The sequence below is a fragment of the Oncorhynchus keta genome, chromosome 7 (genome assembly GCF_023373465.1).
Source record: "Oncorhynchus keta strain PuntledgeMale-10-30-2019 chromosome 7, Oket_V2, whole genome shotgun sequence".
In the NCBI taxonomy this organism is placed as follows: Eukaryota; Metazoa; Chordata; class Actinopteri; order Salmoniformes; family Salmonidae; genus Oncorhynchus; species Oncorhynchus keta.
Window position 1 is genome coordinate 14,623,549 of NC_068427.1, and position 14,142 is coordinate 14,637,690.

Below are 14,142 nucleotides of genomic sequence, written 5' to 3' on the forward strand. Positions count from 1 at the left end.
AAGCACAGCCTCAAATCAAAGAAGAAAGCGGGAAGCCTGATGGGAACATAGCTTTGTTAGGAAGACACAGGGGCTCCTACCTCACTCCTCATTGTATTTCACAAGACAAAAATGTCCACCGTGTTGTGTGAAAAAGGAACACAAAAGGACAAAGACTTGGCAAAGAGGAAAAGATAAAAAGACGGATCAGCTATTCAAATATGAGACATATTGATGTCAGATTGTTATTTCAGGACGTTTACTGTTCTGTATATAGCTCCTTGTGCGACCATTCAGTCTCTGATTTCCTATACCTTTGAATGACTGCAGTAATGGCTCGTGTGTTTCCTTAATGAGCCCATTATTTTCTAATTAGGCCTGAGTTTATCAGTCTAATGCAATCTCACTGGTTAACGCCTGCCGGTTTTGGCAGCAGCCTAAATTGAGACAGAAATCCCTGAGGGGCGGAACCCAGGCACACGTCTGATAACAAGAGACACATGCTACGTTTCCTCCCTCCTCTCTTCTTCCCACCACCTCCTCCTTCCTCCACGTCCTCTTGCATGTCAGTCTTTTCACTAGTCAATCTAGTGAGGCACAAGAGGAGTAAAGCCTGACACCTAACAGGAAATGAGTGGAGAAGAACACATGGTTACCGCAGCACTTAAAAAAAAAACGTTTTGGTATCTTGTCAGTTGCAGTCGCCGTGCAGAGATACACATAAAAATACTTGCACACAACAGAAGCGATGTGTGTGTGTGTGTGTGTGTGTGTGTGTGTGTGTGTGTGTGTGTGTGTGTGTGTGTGTGTGTGTGTGTGTGTGTGTGTGTGTGTGTGTGTGTGTGTGTGTGTGTGTGTGTGTGTGTGTGTGTGTGTGTGTGTGTCATGATTGTACTCAACTTGGCTGGCTGGCTGGTTGGCTGGCTGGGGGACCAGAGGCTGTTGGGAAATTAGTTTGTCACCACCAACCAGGCTTTTCTCCAGAGAGAGAGAGATAAGGAGGAGAGAGTCGTTGGGAGAATCTCAATTTGCATACACCTCGCGTCCTCTCTCCTAACCTCCTTCTCAAAACCCATTGGATCAGAAATCCAGAGATCGCTCCCTTCTGACCTTCTTCTCTAATGGGTTTTGAGAAGGAAACGAGGAGAGAGGGGCCAAGGAGTATGCAATTGGGATTCTGCGTCGAACAGATCAAGGACTGTCGTTACTGCAGGGCCAGCAAATATTGACACAGGAGCGCCTAGTCCCAAAGCCCTGAGCCTCGTTCACCCAGCTCTGTTTCCTCCAAATTTCATGTTGATGTTAATGCAACTTACCATCTATCCTCATCAGCTATAATACTATAGGCCATCCGGTGAATAGAGATCATGTGGAGTAAAGCACTTCCCAAATTTCTCTCCGCTTAGTTGCTGTCAAAATATCTCATATACAGATGTGTAAGTGGTATGAATACTTGGTAGAACTGCAGAATAGATTCCAGCTACCCTCTGAATGTACACATAGTCCTGTATTGGTGTGTATTCAGTAAGAAATAGATATTCTACTGAAAATATTACATAAATACAAAATGTCCATTATGCCTGACTGAAGCTAAGGAACAGCATACACAGTACCAGTCAAAGGTTTGGACACACCCACTCATTCAGGTGTTTCTTTATTTGTACTCTTTTCTACATTGTAGAATAATAGTGAAGACATCAACACTATGAAATAACACTTATGGAATCATGTAGTAACCCCCCAAAAAGTGAAACAAATCAAAATATATTTTATATTTTGCATTCTTCAAAGTAGCCACCCTTTGCCATGATGACAGCTTTGCACACTCTTGGCATTCTCTCAATCAGCTTCACCTGGAATAATTTTCCAACGGTCTTGAAAGAGTTACCACATATGCTGAGCACTTGCTGGCTGCTTTTCCTTCACTCTGCGGTCCAACTCATCCCAAACCATCTCAATTGGGTTGAGGTCAGGTGATTGTGGAGGCCAGGATATCTGATGCAAAACTCCATCACTCTCCTTCTTGGTCAAATATCCCTTACACAGCCTGGAGGTGTGTTGGGTCATTGTCCTGTTGAAAAGCAGATGATAGTCCCACTAAGAGCAAACCAATTGTACTGACACATCGCTGCAGAATGCTGTGGTAGCCATGCTGGGTAAGTGAGCCTTGAATTACAAATAAATCAGTGTCACCAGCAAGGCACCCCCACACCATCACACCTCCTCCTCCATCCTCCGTTCACTTACTATGTGTCTCACAAAGACACGGTGGTTGGAACCAACAATCTCAAATTTGGACTCATCAGACAAAATAATAGATTTCCACCAGTCGAATGTCCATTGCTCGTGTTTCTTAGCCCAAGCAAGTCTCTTCTTCTTTTTGGTGTCCTTTAGTAGTGGATTCTTTGCCGCAATTCGACTATGAAGGCCTGACTCACTTAGTCTTCTCTGAGCAGTTAGTGTTGAGACGTGTCTATTGCTTTAAGCATTTACTTGGGCTGCAATCTGTGGTGCAGTTAACTCTAATGAACTTATCCTCTGCAGCAGAGGTAACTCTGGGTCTTCCTTTCCTGTGGCGGTCCTCATGAGAGCCAGTTTCATCATAGTTTCATCAAAGTTCTTGAAATGTTCCATATTGACTGACCTTTGTGTCTTAAAGTAATGATTTGTCATTTCTCTTTGCTTATTTGAGCTGTTCTTGCCTTAATATGGACTTGGTCTTTTACTAAATACGGCTATCTTCTGTATACCACCCCTACCTTGTCACAACTGATCTGATTGGCTCAAACACATTAAGAAGGAAAGAAATTATACAAATTAATTTTTAACAAGGCACACCTGTTAAAACCTCTCTGGAATACGTGGGCTAGCGTCCCACCTGACCAAGGGAAAATGCAGAGCGCCAAATTCAAATAAATTACTTTAAAAATCTAACTTTCATTAAATCACACATGCAAGATAGCAAATTAAAGCTACACTTGTGAATCCAGCCAACATGTCAGATTTCAGAAAGGCTTTTCGGCGAAAGCAAACGATGCTATTGTCTGAGGGTAGCACCATAGTAAACAAAGAGAGAAAAGCATATTTCAACCCTGCAGGCGCGACACAAAACGCAGAAATAAAAATATAATTCATGCCTTACCTTTGACGAGCTTCTTGAGAGGATGCCAAGAGTGTCATCAAGGCAAAAGGTGGTTACTCTCAAATATGGTGGTTAATCTCAAATATAAAATAGATTTTGATTTGTTTAACACTTTTTTTTGGCTACTACATGATTCCGTTCATTATTGTTATTTCATAGTTTTGATGTCTTTTCTACTATTATAAAATGTTGAAAATAGTACAAATGAAGAAAAACCCTTGAATGAGTAGGTGTGTCCAAACGTTTGACTGGTACTGTACCCTGTGCAGGTTTTTCTTTCTGTACTTTCTGCACTGTGTCATCATGCCCTATCTATTTCAGGTGTGTCACGTCGGCCTTTTAATTTTGTCATCACAGAACATGCCCACCCCCACTCACACACATACCACAAAGAGAGGGAAAATGACTAATGCAACCTACAGCATTTTATAATTGTCTCTTTTGTCTGGTGTCTTTCAGGAGCAATACGTTTCTAATCCTGCTCTAAAGAAATGATTCACACCCCCAGCAGGCTGAGGAACAGAAAATACCCTAATCCTTTGTGAGCCCTGAAGAAATAATGATTTTCATTATCTTTTCCTATTCATTGTCAGACAAAGCGTGCTCATCTGAAAAACAAGCATAAAAAACCATAATGGTCATTTCACCTGAGCTCTCGTGGTTGGATATTCTCTGGGGGAATCTCAATCGCATACTCCTTGTGTCCTCTCTTCTATCTCCTCGCCTCCTTCTCAAAGCCCATTGAATGAGAAACCCAAAAGTCCCTCCCATCTGACCTTCTCCTCCAAAGGGTTCTGAGAAGGAGGCGAGGAGAGAGGATTATGTAATTGAGATTCTCCCATTGTGTATGTGTACTCTGTGACAAGAGAATTGTGGGTATTGGTTGAATAATTAATGTCTCAGTGTAGACGGTCGAGGCCCTTTTCAGACAGGGTGGAATCTTCTCGACAGGATGTAGATATTTCCCCTTCTGGTAGCTCTTCGTCATCCCATCCCGCCGTTACCATGCCGACCAAGAAAAGCCAACCTAAACCTGCCGGCCCTGTGCAGCTTCTACAAAGGCTTGTAGCGTATGTATGTGTGTGTGTGTGAATGAGCATGAGCATGAGCATGCGTGTGTGTGCAAGCTGGCAGAGTGATGAGTCGGCGAAAAGGAGGACACTCGGACAGATTGGTGTGGTGACCTCTCCCTCAGGGGAGCCACGTTTTTACCATGAGATCTAAACCCAACACAGACAAATCTAAGGGTGTTAAACCTGTTGGAAATGATCTCCAGAGAGAGAACCTGGGCGTTTTCCTTTGAGCGTCAGTCTGGTGTACTCCCACAGAATCCTCTTTCAAGGATTATCATGAACGAATTCAGGTTCAGAGAACTTTAGTTTCCTCAATGAGGCAATTCATTTTGCAGCAACACAATACCTATATGGTGAAATCAAACAAACAACAACCGATAGCAATGGGTATTTAAAAGTGAAGGAGGCTGAGGAAGTGCAATTTCATAAAAATGTGAAAGGGGTATAGAGATGTGAAGCCTAAAAGAATCAGCAGAAATAACACGTACTAATGTCTTTGTGATGAATTGAGAACATGTGTTTTTGTAATGGCTTATAATAGATGAGCTCACCAGCCGACAACAACAAACCCACTGGGTTCTGGCGTTGCCATGGCTCCCTGGGACCTGCCAGAGCACAAGGTGTCTGTGTGTTTCCCGACAGCGGTGGTAATTTGTGGCCAGTCTCCTCTGATTGGGTTTGCCTGCCTCTCTTTGTCTGAAGTCGGCAGCTGTAAGGCTGTGATTCTGCCCAGGCTAGCGTAGCATGGTGATAGCCGGGGTCAGGCCAGTCCAAGTCTCTCTCTGTCTGAAGTCGGCAGCTGTAAGGCTGTGATTCTGCCCAGGCTAGCGTAGCGTGGTGATAGCCGGGGTCAGGCCAGTCCAGGTCTCTCTTTGTCTGAAGTCGGCAGCTGTAAGGCTGTGATTCTGCCCAGGCTAGCGTAGCGTGGTGATAGCCGGGGTCAGGCCAGTCCAGGTCTCTCTCTGTCTGAAGTCGGCAGCTGTAAGGCTGTGATTCTGCCCAGGCTAGCGTAGCGTGGTGATAGTCGGGGTCAGGCCAGTCCAGGTCTCTCTTTGTCTGAAGTCGGCAGCTGTAAGGCTGTGATTCTGCCCAGGCTAGCGTAGCGTGGTGATAGTCGGGGTCAGGCCAGTCCAGGTCTCTCTTTGTCTGAAGTCGGCAGCTGTAAGGCTGTGATTCTGCCCAGGCTAGCGTAGCGTGGTGTTGTGTGAAGTGTTTACATTGCACTGTTTTAATGAAATGTTGCCGCTCCAGACGCTGAACCCTGAGTAGCCAATGAAGCAACTCTACGCAGTTCATACCCTGTAAAGCTGTAAGGACTCCGAGTCCCTTCGTTCTCTTAAGTCAATTCAACACAACCTTTACTTTGCAATATCAACATGGTGAAAGCGCGTTTCAATCTCACTTTCCTTCACCGAGACCGCGGTTTATGAACCAATAATTTGTCCGACAAAAGAATACAACCATGAACCTAATGTGATTTATCATCTTTATTCTACTCTATTCTATTCAAAGAGACACTGACCAGGTTGCTGGCGATATGCTGTCCAGCGATTTCCAGGCCTTCATTGTAAATATAAATTTGTTCTTAAATCGATCTGCCTGGTAAAATAAAATATCTTAAACCATGCCAGAGATGTCATTGCCTCAGAGTCCTTCTACTCAGGAACGACCACCATCCAGGGCACTGTTGTTGCCAAGAAACAAAAGATCAGGGTTCAGGAGGACATAAACATTTTAACTGGAGTATGCTGGCACAGTCAACTGCCACTGTGCATTGTATAAGTAAGTAAGTAGCCTTCCACTGGCCTTGGCTTGTGCGAGCCGGAACGCCTCATAAGAGTAAGAGCCTATCTCCTGTTTCTGTAGTGTGAGGCAGATTCATGTACGAGTACACCGCCTGGACAGGTCTCTAGTCTATCGCAGGGCTTGTGCATTGTATGGTGAGGTCTAATAGTGAACGTCTAGTCGATTTTGGTGCTGGGCGCTGAAGGCCACTGGTCACTAAGACATTCTGCGGGTGCTCTGTGGGTCTGGAGCGTCTATCTCTTTGGTAACAGCAGATGCAGGAAGTAGATTCAGGTTAACTGGATGGCAGCCAGTCACACGCTCCCTTGACTATCATTCTGAAACATCTGCACTCATGCTCATAACCTGATAAGCCCTCTCTCTCTCTCCTCCTCTTGTTCACAGAGCAACTAAAGCACATCCAGGGCCCGTGGTCCATCTGAGTGACAGCCCGAAGGATGAAGGCAAGGTGAGTAGGTGGAACAATAATACATCAAAAACGGCTTGCCTCCTCTTTCTCTCCTCTAGCAGGAACTCTGGTACACAGGCTGCTACATGATGTTAGACGTGTTCTTTTAAGTACAGGACTATGACCCAAAATGGCTCCCGAACAAGTTGCTAACGCTCTCAGCATCACGGCTAGTCTTTGGGTTGCTTGCCCTCTAGTACTGGCTGTCCTCCTTGTCACCATCTTTCAGTGGGGACCGTGTGTGTGTGTGTGTGTGTGTGTGTGTGTGTGTGTGTGTGTGTGTGTGTGTGTGTGTGTGTGTGTGTGTGTGTGTGTGTGTGTGTGTGTGTGTGTGTGTGTGTGTGTGTGTGTGTGTGTGTGTGTGTGTGTGTGTGTGTGTGTGTGTGTGTGTGTGTGTGTGTGTGTGTGTGTGTGTGTGTGTGTGTGTGTGTGTTAGCAACGCAGAGGGGTTTGGGTCATGAAGCGGTCACGCCTGCTAAGATGATGGTCGGGGTTGTCGGGGCGGGTTGCCGGCGGCGCGGAGGCATTAGGGGGAATCGACATGCAGGACCTGCTGGCACTCGATGTGCGTGGGCTGTTGGTGTGAAAAAAGTCTAAGATGCTGTCAGGAAAATAACAACACTTTAGCAAGAGAGAGAGAGAGAGAGAGAGAAGAGAAAAACGAGGGAAAATGCAGAGGGAGAGAACCAAACCACACGAACAACAACATTGGAGACTTTATGGAACAAAAAGCCTTCACTATCTCATCCTGTAATATCCAAGGCCTGAGGTCATCTGCATTTGGTCTAAAGAGTAGGAACCTGGACATCACCAAAGAAATCGGAAATACAGACATTGTCATCCTACAAGAAACTGGTTGCCCTCTAGGTTACAGAGAGCTGGTAGTCCCATCCACCAAACTACCAGGTGTGAAACAGGGAAGGGACTCAGGGGGTATGCTAATTTGGTATAGAGTAGACCTGACTCACTCTATTAAATTAATCAAAACAGGAACATTTTACATTTGGCTAGAAATTCAAAAGGAAATGATCTTTAACAGAGAAAAATGTCCCCCTGAGTGCTACCTATATCCCCCCCACTAGAATCCCTAGACTTTAATGACGACAGCTTCTCCATCCTGGAGGGGAATATCAATCATTTTCAGGCCCAGGGACATGTACTAGTCTGTGGTGATCTAAATGCCAGAACTGGACAGGAACCTGACACTCTCAGCACACAGGGGGACAAACACCTGCCTGGAGGTGACAGCATCCCCTCCCACATATGCCCCCCTAGGCACAACTATGACAACATAACCAACAAAAACGGGTAACAACTCCTGCAGCTCTGTCGCACGCTGGGTATGTACATAGTCAAAGGTAGTTTTCAAGGGAAGTCCTATGGTAGGTACACCTATAGCTCATCTCTTGACAGGAGTACTGTAGACTACTTTATCACTGACCTCAACCCAGAGTCTCTCAGAGCGTTCACAGTCAGCCCACTGACACCCCTATCAGATCACAGCAAAATTGCAATCTACTTGAACAGAGCAATACTCAGTCATGAGGCATCAAAGCCAATGGAACTGAGTAATATTAAGACATGCTATAGGTGGAAGGAATGTAGTGTGGAAACCTAACAAAAAACGATGAACTATTAGGCAACAACAAATTCTATCCCTTTTAGAAAACTTCCTGGACAAACGTTCCACTGTAATAGTGAAGGTGTAAACTTGGTAGTAGAAAACCTAAACAGTATATTTGACTTCTCAGCTTCCCTATCAAATCTAAAAATTTCAAGTAGAAAACCGAAGAAAATCATTATCATTAACAGCAGACCCGTTCTGGAAATACAATTTAAAATAGACTTTTTACCAAATTACCGTACGACAGACCACGTGTTCACCCTGCACACCCTAATTGAAAAGTCTTCTCATGCGTTTGTTTGTTTTCAAAAAAGCCTTTGACTCAATTTGGCATGAGGGTCTGCTATACAAATTGATGTAAAGTAGTGTTGGGGGAAAAATGTACAACATTATAAAAATTCATGTACACAAACAAAAAAGTGTGCGGTTAAAATTGGCAAAAAACACACAATCATTTCTTTCCACAGGACCGTGGGGTGAGACAGGAACACAGCTTAAACGCCACCCTCTTTAATTTAACATATCTATCAACGAATTGGCGATAGCACTAGAACAGTCTGCAGCACCTGGCCTCACCCAACTACAATCTGAAGTCAAATGTCTACTGTTTGCTGATGATCTAGTGCTTCTGTCACACACTAAGTTGGGCCTACTGCAGCACATAGATCTTCTGCACAGATTATGTCAGACCTGGGCCCTGACAGTAAATCTCATTAAGACAAACATAATGGTGTTTGGAAAAAGGTCCAGTTGCCAGGACCACAAACACAAATTTAATCTAGACACCGTTACCCTAGAGCACACAAAAAACTATACATACCTCAGCCCAAACATCAGCGCCACAGGTAACTTCCACAGAGCTGTGAACGAGCTGAGAGACAAGGCAAGAAGGGCCTTTTATTCCATCAAAAGGAACAGAACATTTTGACATACCAATACATGAATCAGTTAAAGAACCCATTGCCCTTTTATGGTTGTGAGTACTGGATTTCGCTCACCAACCAAGAGTTCACAAAATGGGACAAAACACCAAATTGAGACTCTGCATACAGAACTCTGCAAAAAATATCCTCTGTGTACAACGTAAAACACCAAATAATGCATGCGGAGCAGAATTAGGCTGATACCCGCTAATTATCAAAATCCAGAAAAGAGACGTTAAATTCTACAACCACCTAAAAGGAAGTGATTCCCAAACCTTCCATAACAAAGCCATCAACTACAGAAAGATGAACCTGGATAAGAGTCCCCTAAGCAAGCTGGTCCTGGGGCTCTGTTCAACAAACACAAACAGACCCCACAGAGCCCCAGGGCAGCAACACAATTAGACCCAACCAAATCATGACAAAAAATCTAATAAAATAACTTGACACATTGGAAAGAATTAACAAATAAACGGAGCAAACTAGAATTCTATTTGGCCCTAAACAGAGAGTACACAGTGGCAGAATACCTGACCACTGTGACTGACCCAAACTTAAGGTAAGCTTTGACTATGTACAGACTCAGTGAGAATAACCTTTCTATTGAGGAAGGCCGCTGTAGGCAGACCAGGCTCTCAGTAGAAGCCATGCTGCCCACAAAATGAGGTGGAAACTGAGCTGCACTTCCTAACCTCCTGCCAAATGTATGACCATATTAGAGACATGTATTTTCCTCGTATTACACAGATCCACAAATAATTTGAAAACAAACCCAATTTCGATAAACTCCCATATCTACTGGGTGAAATACCACCGTGTGCCATCACAGCAGCAAGATTTGTGACCTGTTGCCACAAGAAAAGGGCAACCAGTGAAGAACAAACACCATTGTAAATACAGCCCATATTTATGTTTATTTATTTTCCTTTTTGTACTTTAACTATTAACTACTACTAGAAAAAAGAAAGAGAGAAGGAAAAATACAGAGAGAGAAGGAAAAAGACAGAGAGAAGGAAAAAGACAGAGAGAAGGAAAAAGAAAGAGAGAAGGAAAAATACAGAGAGAGAAGGAAAAAGACAGAGAGAAGGAAAAAGACAGAGAGAAGGAAAAAGACAGAGAGAAGGAAAAAGACAGAGAGAAGGAAAAAGACAGAGAGAAGGAAAAAGACAGAGAGAAGGAAAAAGACAGAGAGAAGGAAAAAAAGACAGAGAGAAGGAAAAGACAGAGAGAGAAGGAAAAGACAGAGAGAAGGAAAAAGACAGAGAGAAGGAAAAAGACAGAGAGAAGGAAAAGACAGAGAGAAGGAAAAACAGACAGAGAGAAGGAAAAAAAAGACAGAGAGAAGGAAAAGACAGAGAGAGGGAAAAAGACAGAGAGAAGGAAAAAGACATAGAGAGAAGGAAAAAGACAGAGAGAGGGAAAAAGACAGAGAGAAGGAAAAAGACAGAGAGAGGGAAAAAGACAGAGAGAGGAAAAAGACAGAGAGAAGGAAAAAGACAGAGAGAAGGAAAAAGACAGAGAGAAGGAAAAAGACAGAGAGAGGGAAAAAGACAGAGAGAAGGAAAAAGACAGAGAGAAGGAAAAAGACAGAGAGAAGGAAAAAGACAGAGAGAAGGAAAAAGACAGAGAGAGAAGGAAAAAGACAGAGAGAAGGAAAAAGACAGAGAGAAGGAAAAAGACAGAGAGAGAAGGAAAAAGACAGAGAGAGAAGGAAAAAGACAGAGAGAAGGAAAGAGAGAGAGAGAGAGAGAAGGAAAAAGAGAGAGAGACCTTCTGTTTGTGAAGATGACTCATATGCGATATGAAGTATATTTCTTGCTTGGATTTATAGCCGAGAGCATATCAGACTCTTTCTGCCTCCCAAAGCACTTATAAATGTGTGCATTCTGCCACCGAGAGGTTTGACGTTTCATGTGATTGTTTCTCTGAAGGTGTGGGTGTGTATGTCAGAGCCAGTTAATGTCATGAAGGCAGGTAAAGGGAGCAAGACATGGTAAAGGCAATAAGGTGGGTATGATAGAGGCAGTGGTAGTGATGGTATACAGTTAAGGTCGGAAGTTTACATACACCTTAGCCAAATACATTTAAACTCTGTTTTTCACAATTCCTGACATTTAATCAGAGTAAGAATTCCCTGTCTTGGGTCAGTTAGGATCACCACTTTATTTTGAGAATGTGAAATGTCAGAATAATAGTAGAGAGAATTATTTATTTCAGCTTTTATTTCTTTCATCACATTCCCAGTGGGTCAGAAGTTCACATACACTCAATTAGTATTTGGTCGCATTGCCTTTAAATAGTTTAACTTCGGTCAAACGTTTCAGGTAGCCTTCCACAAGCTTCCCACAATAAGTTGGGTGAATTTAGGCCCATTCCTCTGGTGTAACTGAATCAGGTTTGCAGGCCTCCTTGCTTGCACAAGGTTTTTCAGTTCTTCCCACAAATCTTCTATAGGATTGAGGTCAGGGCTTTGTGATGGCCACTCCAATACCTTGACTTTGTTGTCATTAAGCCATTAAGCCATTTTGCCACAACTTTGGAAGTATGCTTTGGGTCATTGTCCATTTGGATGCCCCATTTGTGACCAAGCTTTAACTTCCTGACTGATGTCTTGAGATGTTCCTTCAATATATCCACGTAATTTTCCAACCTCATGACGCCATCGATTTTGTGAAATGCACCAGTCCCTCCTGCAGCAAAGCACCCCAACACATAATGATGCCACCCCCATGCTTCACTGTTTCACTGTTGGGAAGGTGTTGTTCAGCTTGCAAGCCTCCCCCTTTTTCCTCCTAACATAATGATGGTCATTATGGCCAAACTGTTCTATTTTTGTTTCATCAGACCAGAGGACATTTCTCCAAAAAGTATGATCTTTGTCCCCATGTGCAGTTGCAAACTGTAGTCTGGCTTTTTTATGGCGGTTTTGGAGCAGTGGCTTCTTCCTTGCTGAGCGGCCTTTCAGGTTATGTCGATATAGGACTTGTTTTACTGTAGATAGAGATAATTTTGTACCTGTTTGCTCCAGCATCTTCACAAGATTCACTTTTGCTGTTGTTCTGGGATTGATCTGCACTTTTCGCACCAAAGTACATTCATCTCTAGGAGACGGAACGTGTCTCCATCCTGATCGGTATGACGGCTGTGTGGTCCCATGGTGTTTATACTTGCGTACTATTATTTGTACAGATGAACGTGGAACCTTCAGGCGTTTGTAAATTGCTCATGATCATTTTCTGGAATTTTCCAAGCTGTTTAAAGGCACAGTCAGCTTAGTGTATGTAAACTTCTGACCCACTGGAATTATGATACAGTGAATTATAAGTGAAATAATCTGTCTGTAAACAATTGTTGGAAAAAGTACATGCACAAATTAGATGTCCTAACTATAGTTTGTTAACAAGAGAGTTGTGGAGAGGTTGAAAAATGAGTTTTAATGAATCCAACCTAAGTATGTTAACTTCCGACTTCAACTGTATGTTGCCTACACTACTTTCTGGAGCAAATCAAGGTGATGTATGTGCTGAGATAGAAAGACTGGCCGTTTTGGCGCAGGGTTATGTGGTAGGAATTGAGGCAGGTATGCGTGTGAACGCGGGCGTGTGTGTGTGTGTGTGCGTGTGCGTGTGGCCCATGAGTGGCAGAGTGAAGACGGTCTGTTTTCCACCCCACCTGCTCTCCATTCCACAGTGTCTGTGCTTTCACAGTGTCTTCTCTCCTCCCTACAGGGACCTGTCTCCTCCTCCCCTCCCCAGAGGATCCCCTCCTTTAAATACTCCTCTCTTCCAGGCTGCGCCACCTCTTCTGCTCTGTCTGTCTCACTGTGTGACACTGCCATTACCCTCCGCGCCACTCTCTTTAGGTGTACTTAGTGGGGTGTGTGTGCATCTTTGTGCATCCTACTTTTTTACTCTGGTTGTGTGTATTCGTCATTCCGTGCGTGGGTCTGTGTTGTCTATCTCTCTCTCATCCTGGGGGTGTGTATATTTTCATCTCTGTGGGTGTGTAAGTAGACTTCTGTATTTTCTCTGCAGGGTTAATAATACATACTATTTACAACGTACTGCTTAGTAAAAATGCAGTAAGCAAAGAATATCGGCACACTCGGGTTCATCCTTCTGAGCCTCGTCTAAGCCGCAAATGGCGTTGATTCCCGCCGTTCCTTCATTTCGGCGTGGCGTGTCCCCTCGGCTAATTATCAGCTGTCTTCAGACCGACGTGGGCCTGGAAAGATGATTTTCCTCCTCAGTAGTATGCCGTGAATTCTCCTGTATCAAAAGCCAAAGTGAATATGACATCTTGTTTATTAACTTATTATAACATTTTATTTTTTCACATACCCAAAATACCTAATATGTTGAACGCTAGTACGGGTATTTGGACACGACCAGCGTCTTGGCATATCCCTGTGAACCTCGTGTATGTGCTGTTTTTCATTAATCAAAAACTGCAGAGCCAGTGGATTTTAGATTTTTCGCTGACAAAGGCCACTCTTCTTCTCCCTCTCTCTCTCTCTATATATATGCCCCATATCCCATCCTCTCCTAAACCCTAAAGACGTCTCCCAGTCCTCCTCCCTAAAAAGTAAATCCTCTATAAATCACACACAGGGATAAGAGCGAGCCGGAGAGAGACAGGCAGAGGGAGCAGATTGGTTGTGTGCTGAGTGGAACACTCATGTTGAAGATCATCCCTTCCAATCCTTCTAATCACATCTCCCACAGGGAGAGAACCAGGGCCACTGGAGCTACAAGCCAGGGGCCACTACGTCTGGAAAGGGAGAGAGAGGAAAAAGTTTCTGTTTACTGAGACAAGCTCAAGTCTATAAGACTCTTATTTCAATGTTCAATGATTTGATCCTGTATTTCCTCCTCTGTCGCTCTACTGTCTTCCCTCTCTCGAATTCTCTCCCTGTTCGTTATCCTCCTCCCTCTATTTGTCTCCCCTCCCTCTACCTGTCTTCCCCCCTCTACCTGTCTTCTCTCCCTCTATTTGTCTCCCCTCCCTCTACCTGTCTCCCCTCCCTCTACCTGTCTCCCCTCCCTCTACCTGTCTTCCCTCCCTCTATTTGTCTCCCCTCCCTCTACTTGTCTCCCCTCCCTCTACCTGTCTCCCCTCCCTATACCTGTCTTCCCCCTCTACCTGTC

The 14,142-nt window shown here is 44.0% G+C and overlaps 1 protein-coding gene across 12 annotated transcripts in view; it reads left to right on the forward strand.

The window, feature by feature from the left end:
- Positions 1-14,142, forward strand: part of stxbp5l (syntaxin binding protein 5L) — a 258,352-nt gene that overhangs the window by 173,428 nt on the left and 70,782 nt on the right. For all 12 annotated transcript variants that reach the window (XM_052522027.1, XM_052522030.1, XM_052522028.1 and 9 more), the window contains one exon: positions 6,385-6,448. In XM_052522027.1, coding sequence (XP_052377987.1) covers positions 6,385-6,448 — 64 coding nt within the window. The remainder of the gene's footprint in view (positions 1-6,384; positions 6,449-14,142) is intronic.